This window comes from Cebus imitator, unplaced genomic scaffold (genome assembly GCF_001604975.1).
Source record: "Cebus imitator isolate Cc_AM_T3 unplaced genomic scaffold, Cebus_imitator-1.0 Scaffold9, whole genome shotgun sequence".
Classification (NCBI taxonomy): domain Eukaryota; kingdom Metazoa; phylum Chordata; class Mammalia; order Primates; family Cebidae; genus Cebus; species Cebus imitator.
In genome coordinates this window covers 3,877,966-3,891,646 of record NW_016107324.1, presented here as the reverse complement: position 1 = coordinate 3,891,646, position 13,681 = coordinate 3,877,966, and the positions used below count along the sequence as shown (strand labels likewise).

Genomic DNA, 13,681 nt, shown 5'->3' with positions numbered 1-13,681 from the left:
AGACCCTCCTTGGCCCTTTAAAAATAACCAAACCTATGATCATCAGTATGTGCAGTTTTTTGGTTCCGAGAGAAGGAATGAGTACTTTATACTCCAACCCTTTGCCAAATACATCTAAATATATTGGCTTCTTTTTTTAAGTGTTTTAAATACTTATTTTTTGAGCTTTTTAAAAATCCTCCATTCCCCAAATTAGTCCAATTCTGCCTGATATTTCTGAAATGTATTTAACAGAAAAAAAAATCTTCAGTTGATAATTAAATTAGGTATTAAGGAGGGCAATTAATACCTGGATATGCCCTACCCGCTGGGGCTTTTAGGCCCCCAGGGCACATAGGAGCAGTCCCCAATCCCTTTTCCCACCTCCTGCCTCTCCCAGCTCCGGGGACAACCCACGCTCTCTACCTGGGGGGTCTTCTACCGCCTTGGCTCAGAGCTCAGCCTCCTGCTCAGGAGCCCTCAGTGCGTCCCAGTGCCCTCGGTCTTCTGGACCCGAAGCCAGAAGCAACCCAGCCCCCAGCCCGCTCCTGCTCCCGCTGCGCCTCACCTGAATCTCAGCTGCTCCTGGGTCAGCGCCGCCTTCCCAGACCAGAACTTTCTCTCACCTGTCATCTCCTCTCCTGTTTATAATATCCTCCAGCCCCACCTCCACCTGGAGAACTCTTGTCCACCCCTTAATTCCCCTATCAGCTCAAAATTTTCCTTTTCCTTTTACCTACACCTTCCTGGACTCCCGACCCCTGGAAGTATCACCTCCCCTACTTGACACGCTCCCCTGTAAGAAAGCGCTGCTGTCGTACCGAGTCCGCGGCCAATGGAAGGACAGTCCAGTGATTGTCACCTCACCCTTCCCCACTGCTGGCCAAGACACGGACCCTCAGGTGGCCACCGCTGGTTGTGGTGGAGTTAAGCCGCCTTTCTCCCAGCGGTGGTGCTGACACGGAGGATGGGCCAGCTTGGGCCTTGCGGTGACCCCACTGCTGTGTGAAGTAGGTAGAGAGGATGACTTTTAAAAATCACATTTTCTCAGTTGAGACTACAGAATCCCTGACCCTCATGTTGGGGGAAGCACTACAGAGACACAGGGGACAGAGGAACCCGAACTATTTCTCCCTTCGGCTGGCGAAGGTATTTCCTTCTGTTTGAATTTCCTGGTCCCCATATCAGTGGGTCTCCTTCCTGGACTCAGGTACAGTCGCCCTCCTCCCATTCCTTCCCCCACGTTTCCCCACTTTCCAACCCCAACAGGGCGGGTGACTCAGAACCAGAGCGGAACCAACCCAAGCTCTAGTAAGTTTCAGCAGGTGAGAGGTCATGGACCGACCCTGCCACCCTAGTCTGTGTCCCCATAGCTGAGAGCACCTGGTCCAGCCCCAGAACCGGGAGACCCGAGATTAGCATGTGGTTTCCGTAACGACCACAAGGTGGCAGTCTAGTGCAACTAAAGACACCTTTGCTTGGCTCCAGGCCGTACCCCTGCAAAGCGGCTGCTTTGATTTCCAAAGCAGCAGGGCGCCTCTCAGTGCTACCGTTTCGACGAGAACACATCTAGAACAACTTGATCCATGGCAGGCTTGCCCTTTCTTCAGTGCTTAGGATCTTAGCCATTCCAGCAGGCGAAAGAACAGTTTTTGCTTACTACTGATTTATGTTGGTATTTTAAATTGGAACTGCATCAAACTTTGACGTTTCAATTCAAAAGTGAGCACTGAATATCCATCTCCCGGCTTTCCAAAGTCTTTGTGCAATTAAAAATGTTTTTTTAGCTGCCACACGCTGAAGCAGCCGAGGCCATCTCTGCCTAGCTGGCAATTTTACAAAGAAAAGCAGAACTGGATGGTTTTTAACAGCTCTTAAAACTGAGATTGTACCAAGTCTGGTGCCAAAGCAAAGAAGACAAGGGACCATGTTCATAACCCTTCCCCCTCCTCATTTCTTGAAAAGAAACATTTTCTAATGTGCCTATTTTTAAAGCCCAATTTAAGAATTTTAGCAGAAATCTTTTTGCCTAAGTCATGCACACATAATTGAGCAGAAGATGGTAGATTCAGGCAGGGGTAACTATTTGCTCTTTGCATAAAAGCCTGCCTTCATGCATGCAGAAAGCCATGGGAGGAAGTAAGGACTGACGTCTGTACTCCCCTCCCCCAATAACTCATGTAGCTTAGGCCACTGCGACCCTTTCATTTAAGGGAATGAAAAATCAGTTACGCTGCTTCCCACCTAGAAAGTGGTCAAGGCGGGACTCTCTAAATACCCACATAGTGCTTCAGTCTGTGGGTCATGACTCCCTTACCTCCTTCCACCTCTCACCCCAAAGTTTTAGATGCCAGTGTGTTTAGAAAACTCCACTGTTAGTCAGGAGAGACCTCCAAATCCAGTGTTTTTTCTTTTTCTCCCTAAGTGAAATCTGAGATCAAGTTCTTCTTCTTAACTTCACAAGTTCAGGAGTACATACGCAGGTTTCTTACTCTTGGCTCACAGCACTGGCTTCTGGGCCACTTTAGCAATGAATTAGTTTGCTATTCAGTAGCAAACTAGGAAATAGGAGGAGGGGGCATTTTAAGGGCTTTGTTGATCAAGTTTTGATATTCACTCCTTTGGAAATTATTCCTTTTTATGCTTCAGATTTTGCCTTTGCTCACCAGTTTTTAGAATAATGAGTTGGACTTCTTTGGAAATTATTTTTAATCTATCAAGTCAACCATGTGGCAAAGAATTATACCCACTGAATTCTCACCATTTACTCCTCTATATTTTCAGGACCTCAGGCCATTAGGCAGAGCCATGAGACTAGTTAAGGCCAATGAAATGGGAGGATAGACACATGGCACTCTCAGGCTGAGAAAGTGCCCATTCTCTGGGCACTTCCTTTCTTTTCCCCATCAGCCAAGATTAACCCTGAAAGTTCCAGGTGTTGCCGCTTCAAGATGGTGGAGGCTCTGTCAGCCTGGATCCCTGAAAGACTATGTGGAACAGAGCCATAATAGATATATAAGTAAATGGGAAACAGCCCTGTGTGTGAAGCCACTGAGATTTGAGGGTTAGCATGTTATACAAGTATAATGTAACAAATCACATTCAAGATACATAGCTTTGTGTTCTCAAAGTCTGTTTTGAATTTGAATAGATAATTGATGAATTACTTTAAATTATTCTCTTTGGAGACTCAATTTAAAAACATGATATTGCTCTTAAAAGTATACTCCTAGAACATTCTGCTTCGAGGTAGAGTTAACAGTTAGGTCAGGAGTTAATTTTGTGGGAGAGATGGACAGTTGCATTGGCCTCATTGCTTCATCTCTTCAAACAACAAAGTTCTAGAAACAATTTCATTTCAGTCCAACACACTTTATTCACTTTTAAATTTTTTTCTTAATTTTCAATTATCAAGTATTCAAGATGCTGTAAACCAAGATTTATTAGTACAGTGACAATAGATTTCATTAAACACAAGGAAATTATACATCTTTTAAATTACCCTAAGAAGTTTCCAAATAAATATCCTTTTAAAAATCACAGAATCAAACTTCTTTATGCAACAATGCAAAACAGCCTTTCATCACAAACACACGTCTACACAATACACACACACACACACACACACACACACACACACGCTCCACTAAGAACCTAATGCCAGTTTCGTTGACACAGTATTACATTTCTTTTAACAAAAAAGTCAGAGTATAATCTGCCTGTTTCATGATTCTAAATTAACATGTGGGGTTGGGGTAGAGGTATGTATTTGAAGAACAATGCCCAGTATTTGGTACTACTCACCAATTATCAATTACCAATCGCCAATAATTTGTACTAGTCTTACTAATCTTATTTTTTATTTCTAGATACAAACTTTAAACCTCTTTTGTTCACCCCTTTGGTTTAATGTGTCCCTACAATTCCTTTCATTTTCAATAATCTTTTCTCCTTCAATTTTAGCATGTAATGACAGGATACCAGAAAAGACAACACCTTCAAAACCCCAGTGTTAAAAAATACCTTACATGGGTGTCAGCTTCTTGGAGGAGAAATAAGGAAAGATTATCTGAAATATTTTTTCTACCTCTCTCTGAAATTATTTTTAGCATCTGATTATTCTTGCTAAAATAAATATCAAAAGCACTGAGTTTTCCATAGAAAAGTATTCTCCCTTACATGCTTCATTTTTGCAGCATAGAGTTCATGGATTAACTGTTGAAATGAGAGTAATGGGTGCTTGTTTTCTGGAAAATTCTTCAGATTTCCAAACACAAAGTACATGCAGCCCCTTAGCAGTGAAATACTGTGAATTCAGTATTTTAGTGGTGAACATGCATCATTAAATACTTTTTAGCACCAAGGCATTTTTTTTAATGTTGCCAAAGCAAACGCCTAAGGAGGGGTTTTCTTGTTGGTTTTTTTTTTTTTTTTACTTTTGTCATATTTGACCCTTCCTAGGGCTGAGTAAAAATGAAGTCTTTAAAATCAAATCTCCTCAAACATACACAGATTTGATTCTAATGCAAAAAGAAGTTTGGGACAGATATAGTCAGCAGCATCCGAAAAGGTGAAGAAGAGAAAAAGACAAAAAGATAAAGTGCAGGAGGCAAGTAACTTTGTCTGCCAGCCACGGCACTCTCTTACTGGGAGGAGGAAACATGGATGTGTGGAAAGGCTACCCACTGGCCTGTGTCACAGAGAACAAGAAACCCTGCCGTTTAGGCAATTCTGGGATTAGACAGTATTTTGGTATCTATCTGCTACTTAGAATGCTCACTATGCCCCTATATATCGATAGTTATATTCATGTGCTGTGCCATCTCTGATGTTTTAAGAACATACACGATCACAAAATAAAATTGGCTACCACCTGAGGTTTGGGCTTGCCTCCTGCTCCTGGATGCACTAAGGAATTCCCTTTAGCTCTATCCAAACTCTAAAGCTTCTCTTTGGTACATGCACAATTTCTACAAAACAGGGCCAAAAAGAAACGTTCTGGCTCCAAGTCCACCAAAGAACGCGAGCTGGAATTGTGGACTGAAGAAGAATTTTCCTGGTGGTTGGTGAACATGGAGGACTGCCACGACATCCATGAGGTCTTACTCAAGGTAACTAACTCCCCCTTCTCTGAAGGCTGACATTTCCAAGTGCATGCCACTAAAGGTAACAATGTCACAGCGACTAAAGGAAACAATCGGGATCAGTGGTTTGATATGTATTTTGTATGCGTTCATTTAAAACCCTCATTATGAATCTTAAAACTCATTTTCATCAAAAAACTAATAGAAATGTTAATATTCTGAAAGAAAGAAAAAAAACATCATACACCTGAAATCCCCAAAGCTCAGATTCAACAAATCTGAACTACCGTTCTTCATAATGTTTCATTTCAGAAACTCTGCCAAGACCTGATGTTAACACGAAGACTGGATTTGTTCTATATTAAATATGAACTATAAATCAATATTTGAGGTATGTTATGACAAACAACTTTAATATAACACTTAGCTAGATACATGTAAATTTACCTAGAAAATCTAGTTAAACATTAAATTTTGGTATTTCCTACAGATGTTTCCTAGAGTTTTTTTTTTTTTTTAATTTACACAAAAAACCTCTCTACTCTTCAGAAACAGTAATGCACCCAAAAAAATGAAATGCTTTAACCTTACCATTTTATAGTCATGCCTTGCCTTTGTTAACCAAAAGCTACTGTATGCATTCTGTAGTGTAACAAATGAATAATGGAGTGAGATTTATCTGTCTGAATCCTGACTTTGCCATTCTGTACAATCCTAAATGAGTTCTTTTACCTCTCTGAGACTTGTTTCATATCTGTTTTATAAAAAAAAAAAAAAAAGTAAAATCGGCCAGGTGTGGTGACTTACGCCTATAATCCCAGCACTTTAGGAGGCTGAGATGGTGGATCACTTGAAGTCAGGAGTTCAAGACTAGCCTGGCCAACACAGTGAACCCCTTCTCTAACAAAAACAGAAGAAAATTAGCCAGGTGCGGTGGCACACACCTGTAATCCCAGTTACACAGGAGGCTGAGGCAGGAGAATCGCTTGAGCCCGGGAGGTGGAGTGAGCTGAGATTGCACCACTGCACTCCAGCCTGGGTGACAGAGCAAGACTCTGTCTCAAAAAATAAAAAGCAAATCTTTGCAAGGTAATTAAGAGAATTAAAATGGATGATGTATATTAAGTGCTTGACAAAATGCTCTACAAATCATCAACACTCAGCAAATGCTAAATTGTTTCCTGTCTGTTTCTCCTTTCTCTCCATCCCCAACACCTTGATTCTGAATGACTTTTGAATATTTTCAAGAATTAAATCCACCTATAAAGCATAAGGATGTCATGCTAATGAAAATAACCAAAGAATATGCCCCAACCACCCATCTAACCTCCTGGTAGTTTCTAAATTAATAGGCTGAACTCATGGATATTGTATTTGCATATTAAAGCTAAATAATATATGAATTAACAGTTTATAAAGGAACAAGATGACCTTTTCCAAAACAAGTAATTTGAACCTAAGCTCATGGAGAGACTTCATGAAAACTTCTAAAAGGAGCTGTGACTATAAAGTCACATAATCAATTTATCAACAAGCATTTAAGACCCTATATATACAATTAAATGGTATCATCTACAAAATAGTCACTTCAGTTGACTATGTCACATTCCAAAGATGCTACCATAGCCCCAAGTGTTTTGAGCACAACTCTTAATTGGTACATATTCCAAAACTTTATTTTCTCATGATTTTTACTACTTAGTCTACATTTGCCAACAACACATGAATGAAATACCTGCTATTTCTAAGGAACAGATACTTGAGGAAGGACAATACTCACACTGTGGTGAACATTTCAGACCCATTTCTTTGAGTTCTGGCCTAATCATCCCAAAGGATTTCATGCAGTGTCAGATGGTAATCAAGTAAAATGACACCTGAAGATACCTGGCACCTGGTCAGTGATCGCCGAACTGGCTTTAACTCCCACACCAAAGGAAACTGTCTCCTCTAAAGGACCAAGGCTCTCCTATAGAGCGTAAAGAGGAACCCTGAGGCCCCAGAGAAGAAACTAGGTCAATCCAGCAAGATTTTCTGAATCAGCAAGATTTTTTAAATACTTCCAATATATGCCACATTGGCCAGAGTTTGACAGTTACCATTGCAATTACAGTGTTAGCCAAGCAAGACTCCTCACCTCCCAGAGAGCCAAGCCCAAGAGCCAGAAGGAAGCCCTTAGCCCCTGAGACCACTAGCTCCACCCATTGTAGACATTGTTCAGCCTAACAGTATTAACACAAACTGCATGCAACCAAGAGAAATGTTTGACCACTGTCCTTCCTAGGAGGAGAGGAAAACAGCCTTATATCCAGGAGTATTTGCACAATTCCACCTGTGCAGTCAAGCAAGGATGGACAGCAGAAGCCTCAATCATGGAACAGCCTGTCAATCACATCTCTTCTGGGGATAAGGGTAAACCGGAAGAGGAAAACAGGCTAATTCCGTAATTAGGCTTCCATGAGCATAGGCTCCTTGGAGAAAATAATTCACAATTATATCAGGATTTGGCCCTTACACTCTCTTGCAGCCAGAACCCATGAGCTAACTTACTATCAATCCGTTAGTGGCATCAGGGAGCATCTATCTTAAGAGCCATGTAGAAAGCATTCTGTATGGTGTTTAAGTCAAAGCGATGTGCTGGGAGGTACTGAAAAGAATGATAGATAATGAACCCAAAGTGCATTTAGGAACAGAAAACTCCTCTCTCGGAATCACTGCCGGAAACCTACAGTAGGAAGGAATCAAAGGGGAGTGTAAAACGATTCTAACTATGATAGAGTCCAATAGGATGGACTGGTTTATTTTACATAATTTTCAACAATTACTTAAGATCATATTTTGGTCCAGAGCACAGATCTCCCTCCTCCTATATTGAAATTGGTTTTTTTTCTTTTCTTTCTTTCTTTCTTTTTTTTTTTTTTTTTTTTTTTTTTTTTTTTTTTTTTTTGAGACATAATCTCGCTCTGTCACCAGGCTGGAATGCAGTGGCGCCATCTCAGCTCACAGCAACCTCCACCTCCCAGGTTCAAGCAATTCTCCAGCCTCAGCCTCCCGAATAGCTAGAACTACAGGCGCACGCCACCACGCCTGGCTAATTTTTGTATTTTTACTAGAGATGAGGTTTCACCACGTTGGCCAGGCAGGTTCTCAAACTTCTGACCTCAGGTGATTCAACTGCCTTGGCCTCCGAAAGTGCTGGGATTACAGGTGTGAGCCACCGTGCCCAGCCTCCAAGTGGTTTTCATATCCCAGGCACAGGTTTCCTGATATAAATACTCATTTTCAGGAGCAACCACAGCAATTTTCTGTCCAGAAAAAGAACCATGCAGATTTACCAGTGCTTTCAAAATATAACTAAAATACTCAAGTGGGACTTTTCTCAGTGACTTTGTGGGCCCATAAGAGCTAAAAAAATTTCTGCAACAATTTCCTTGGATAAGAAAGCCTTCATTTTCTTTCCTTATTATGCATTTCAAATTACAGTTTCTAGCCATATTGTTTAGCACACTAGTTTTAAAGCCCCTTATGAAAGAATACTGGAGTTTATGTTCAAGCTATCAGATTTATGATTCAGCAGCCTCTTTATCTTATGATGGGGCAGGCAGACTAGAAGAGAATGTGTTCTATGACATGAAATAGCTGATCCTTCTACCACACTATGCCTATGGTTCCTTTGAAGCATTTGAAAAATTCTACCTGATTTATAAGTCTGCTATGGCTTAAAATGCTATTAACAGTACTGCATGGAAAGTTCAGCTTCCTCTTTTCAAAGACAGATCTGCTTTATTCTGTGAAAGTAAACGCAACATGCTGCACATACATTTTCCCCATCAAATTGCATAGTTGAGACAAATTCATTTGTGCTTTGTAGCAGAACTCACAGTAGGTGTTCATCTCTAAAAACTTTGATTTGGAAACGCAGAGTCCTAGGCACGCTCCCCTTTGATTGGAGTGTTAGGTAATGATATGCACCGCCATTCCCCTACCCATGATTTTGCTAACCGTGAACCTCAGCCTATACAGTAGGGGAGCTCGGGCTTGAAACTGACACCACAGAAATGGGAACAAATGTAGCTGAACGTCTCCTTGGAGAGAAGCGGGGAAAGGCTCTCAGTCTCGTTGAGGTATCCAGCCCTCCATGAATAGCGGCTGTGTATACTGAGCTTTGTTGGTTTGAGGCTTGTGTCTGTAGAGGTTAAAAAAAGAAAGAAAGAAAAGAAGGCACGGTTGTTTCTCAAGTCGCCATTTCCAACTCAACCAACAAAACGAATCACTTCCATTCTCAGGCTTCAGGAGGGCGGCTCCAGGGCCGCGGGGCTCTCTTGCAGCCCCGGGTCTGCGGAGGAGCTTATTGCTTCCGGGAAGGGCCCCGGGTAGGTCCGTGCCGCGCTCTGGATCCCCTTCTGCAGGCCGGTCTCTTCGTGGAATTCTCCCTGGGTGCCGAAAGCTGGGCAAGATCTCGTCCGGGCGCTGTCGGGGTGGCCCACTCTCTCACTGACAGTGCTCAGGGGGAATTCTCTCCACCTCCGCCTCTGCAGGCCATCTTCCTTGTATTTTATGGAGTACCAGGCCAGAAAAATAAAAATAAAGCCCACGAACTTGAGGCCGGCTGCCAAACCGAAATAGACAAAACGAAACGACGTCACGTTGTACTCCCAGCAGGAGCCCTGCACGCCGCACTCCTGCTGCCACAGCATGCAGGTGGTGTCAATGACGGCTCCGAAGTAGATGGGGGTCGGAATGTACGCTGCGGGGTGGGGAAGAAGAAGACGCAAGACTCAGCGCCTCTGACCAGGGAGAACACATTCGTAAACTGGCAAGCAGCTTGTGTCCTCCCAAACCAGTTGAGGGGAGGGATTTTCTTGTGTTACCTGATTCTTTTTATGACACATCACATTTTATCACAATAGATTTATCACAAAAGCATTCACTACATGATAAACACTCAAACTCTACTGTGCAACACTGAATGTGCTGTTGATTTTTAGGATCAAATCGCCATGGTGTTTACTTTAAATAGATGCAATTTTATTTGTCATGTATACCACAGTAAAGCTAAAAAAGGGTATGGCTAAAAATACAACTAGTGAATCCTTTTAAAGTTAAAAATTGGATCTTGTCATTAAATATCCAAGAAGCTATACTAGAATCCTTTATTACCCACCAAAATTCAATACACTTAGTTCTTGTGGGTTGGGTTGTAGTCCTCAGATGCAGGAAGGGTATGAGAAAAGCGCTTCTCCTGTAAGTCAGACACCACATGAAACGGCAACTTTATAGCAGCACTTATAAATCTAAGAAGCTGTAAAGGAACTTTATTATGGCATAAATTTCATCTTTGAAGCTTATAAAGCATCTAAGATGAATAGTGGCTTCATCGTTTGGGCTATGATATAGACATTTCCTTACCCATAAGAAAAAAAGTCTACCTAGTACATCGACTCCTTTATCACATGCTATTCCCTTTGCCAAAATGTTCCCAAACTCATTCACCTTGCAAACGTCTACACCTCCTTTAAATTCCTGACTCATTCAGGTGCCATCATATCGTCACTGCATTTATCTACCTCTGTTTTATTAACTATCACATAGTATTTTAAATGTTTGCAAATCTATCACTCCGTAAGCTTCTTCAAGGAGGGGCCGTGCCTTTTATTCTTTGCATCCCAAGGACCTCAATAAAAATGTACAGAAGAAAATGCGAGAAGGGAGGAGGAAGGAAGTAACAAAAAGTGAGAAAGAGGAAGAGAGCCAGGAAGAAAGGAAGGCAGAGAGGAGAGGTGAGCTGATAACCCAGGAAACTGTGATTGATACATTTTTAATAAGTTGTTTTTATTTAAAATAAGGTCTATTGGTTTAATTTTAACATTACTAAAGTTTTTTTAACTCTTTTTCGGCTTTGAAATTTGGGGGGAAATGAAAATTGGCTTGTTGGCCCAACTAGACAATCCACAGAAGTTAAAATAAAGTTGAATTAAATAATAAATGCCCTCCCTACACTTATTCTTTATACTGTGGCATACATATATCGACTCACCCTCACCTCCAAATCATATCAAATGACCCCAACTCCATGGCATCAGAGAGGGGCACAGCAAAAAGAAGAAATTATTATTCTGGTCGGGCATGGTAGCTCATGACTGTAATCCCAGCACTTTGGGAGGCTGAGGCTGGCGCATCATCTGAGGTCAAGAGCTCAAGACCAGCCTGGCCAACATGGTGAAACCCCCTCTCTACTAAAAAAATCTACAAAAATTTGCCAGTCATGGTGGTGAGCACCTGTAATCCCAGCTACTCAGGAGGCTGAGGCAGGAGAAACACTTGAACCTTAGAGGCAGAGGTCGCAGTAAACCGAGATTATGGCTTGGCAACAGAGCAAGACTCCATCTCAAAAAAGTTTCTTTTCTTTTTTTATTGAGTCACCTCTTTGGTTAACAAATCTTCTTCTTTCTAAATAATACTGTTTAACTTTTAACAAGAACTATAAGGCAGACTTTCTTTTTTTTTTTTTTTTGAAACAGTGTTGCTCTTGTTGCCCAGGCTGGAGTGCAGTGGTATGATCTTGGCTCACTGCAACCTCCACCTCTTGGGTTCAAGTGATTCTCCTGCCTCAGCCTCCTCAGTAGCTGGGATTACAGGCATGCACCACCAAATCTAGCTAATTTTTTTTTTTTTTTTGTATTTTTAGTGGAGATGAGGTTTCATCATGTTGGCTAGGCTGGTCTCAAACTCCTGACCTCTGGTGATCCACCCATCTTGGCCTCCCAAAGTCCAGGGATTACAGGCATGAGCCACCATGCCCAGCTCAAGGCAGACTTTTTAACTGTATCTAAGTGTGTCAGGATTTCCCTTAAACAGCATGCTTTTTAAAAAATGGTACCCTTGAAGTCTTATTAGTACTGACAAAACAAGCCACTCTTTAAATGGAACTACAAGCATTTTCCTTCTGGGGCTTGTTGAAAAGTGCTTATTCTTGGACTCAGCTGTCAACCACGACATATGACAAATGGAGAATGCCAGGGGATTAGTGCTTCAAGGAGTCAGACAATGCCCTTTTTAAACATTACCTCTTCAAAACTGAAATAAGAAATTTGAATCAAAAAACAATTTTCTTTTGTCTTGTAGACAATGATACTATTTACTGGGGAGAAAATACAGCTGAAGAAAATGACAGACTGCCACTTAAAAAAATTGTAAAAGGAAAAATAAGCTTGATGACAAGGAAGTCAATTAAAAATACATTGAAATTGATCAAAGGAACTTTGTACTTTACATGCCTATTTCCCATTCATTATCTCAATAACTCACAGAGTGATGTGGTGTTTGTAAAAATAAGACCCATATTCCTCCTGCACACATGTACTCTGTGGTTTATCACATGGACGCAGCACAACTGAGTTTCTCTTGTTGATAAGTAAAGACTTATAAGGCAGTCCCTGTATGTCACTTAGGGGACCTTGCTTTTCCTTTCTACAGTTTTTTATTTTTCTCAGAAAACTTGATAGGTATACTTTTTGCTTGGTCCAATAAAATTACTATAAAGAAGGAAGGAATTGAAAACTTCTCAAATAAACACCAATTTCTGTTGCTTTCATACTAACCCGTAAAGGGATCAAAATGCCAGAATAAAAAATCCATGACACATTGCTTGATTTCGTATTTCTTACTGTGTAAAACTCTGGGGAATTTTGTCCAAGTTTATATTCATAATGAAAAAGAAACTAACTTAACTTTGGTTATGCTTTGTTTCATCAAACGACAGAACCTGTCAGCTTCTAGTTCAAATCAGAAAACAAGGAAGTTGTACCCTCATCACTAACCTGTAAAATCTTACTAATGGTAATAAATGACGTGACTTGCCATCTTTAAAAGACAGTGAAAATTTGCTATCTGCAAAGAGGAACTAAGAAGCACACTTGGAAATTCAAGGACGTACCAAGTGTTCGCAGCAAAACAAACTGCATTCCCAGCGCAAAAGGTCTCTCCTCATCTTCTACAGACCTACAGTGAAGGGAAAGAAAGAAATGTTTTTTAAATAGTAGCCCCAAGAAAATGAATGATAAATCAAGTCTGCCCTTGTGCAGAGCAGGGACTAAAGAGATGCCATACCAAAATATTTAATTCACTAGAATTTACTAACAATAACCACCCAAGATTGCTGATGGCTAAATCACTGAATAAAGGTCTCCCCACTGAAGACACCAAAGAAACTAACTCTAATTGTTTCTACATAAATACTGGTGGAGGGGGGTCAAAGGCTCTTGGCTGAAGAAGCTGAAATTGCCCCTAACTGAGCATCCAAAATCAGATCTATTTTTTTAATTATAGAATTTCATCCTAACTACTGGGTCTTTTTTTTTTTTTTTCACTGTGTACCTGCATCTTCCAGAATAGTAGATATGTACAGTGAAAATTACTCCAATAATTCCTCCAGGACAGGAAGTAAAAAGAGTAAAGAATAAAAGTATTGGGCCGGGCGCGGTGGCTCAAGCCTGTAATCCCAGCACTTTGGGAGGCCGAGGTGGGTAGATCACGAGGTCAAGAGATTGAGACCATCCTGGTCAACATGGTGAAACCCCATCTCTACTAAAAATACAAAAAATTAGCTGGGCATGGTG

At 41.1% G+C, this 13,681-nt stretch overlaps 1 protein-coding gene across 2 annotated transcripts in view; it reads right to left on the bottom strand.

Annotated features, from left to right (window-relative positions):
• Positions 1-8,564: 8,564 nt before the first annotated feature.
• Positions 8,565-13,681, bottom strand: part of SLCO5A1 (solute carrier organic anion transporter family member 5A1) — a 148,807-nt gene continuing 143,690 nt past the window's right edge. For both annotated transcript variants that reach the window (XM_017544750.2, XM_017544762.2), the window contains 2 exons: positions 13,000-13,064; positions 8,565-9,810 (listed from right to left, as the gene is read on the bottom strand). In XM_017544750.2, the coding sequence (XP_017400239.1) occupies positions 9,353-9,810; positions 13,000-13,064 (523 nt within the window). In that variant the 3' untranslated portion in view covers positions 8,565-9,352. The remainder of the gene's footprint in view (positions 9,811-12,999; positions 13,065-13,681) is intronic.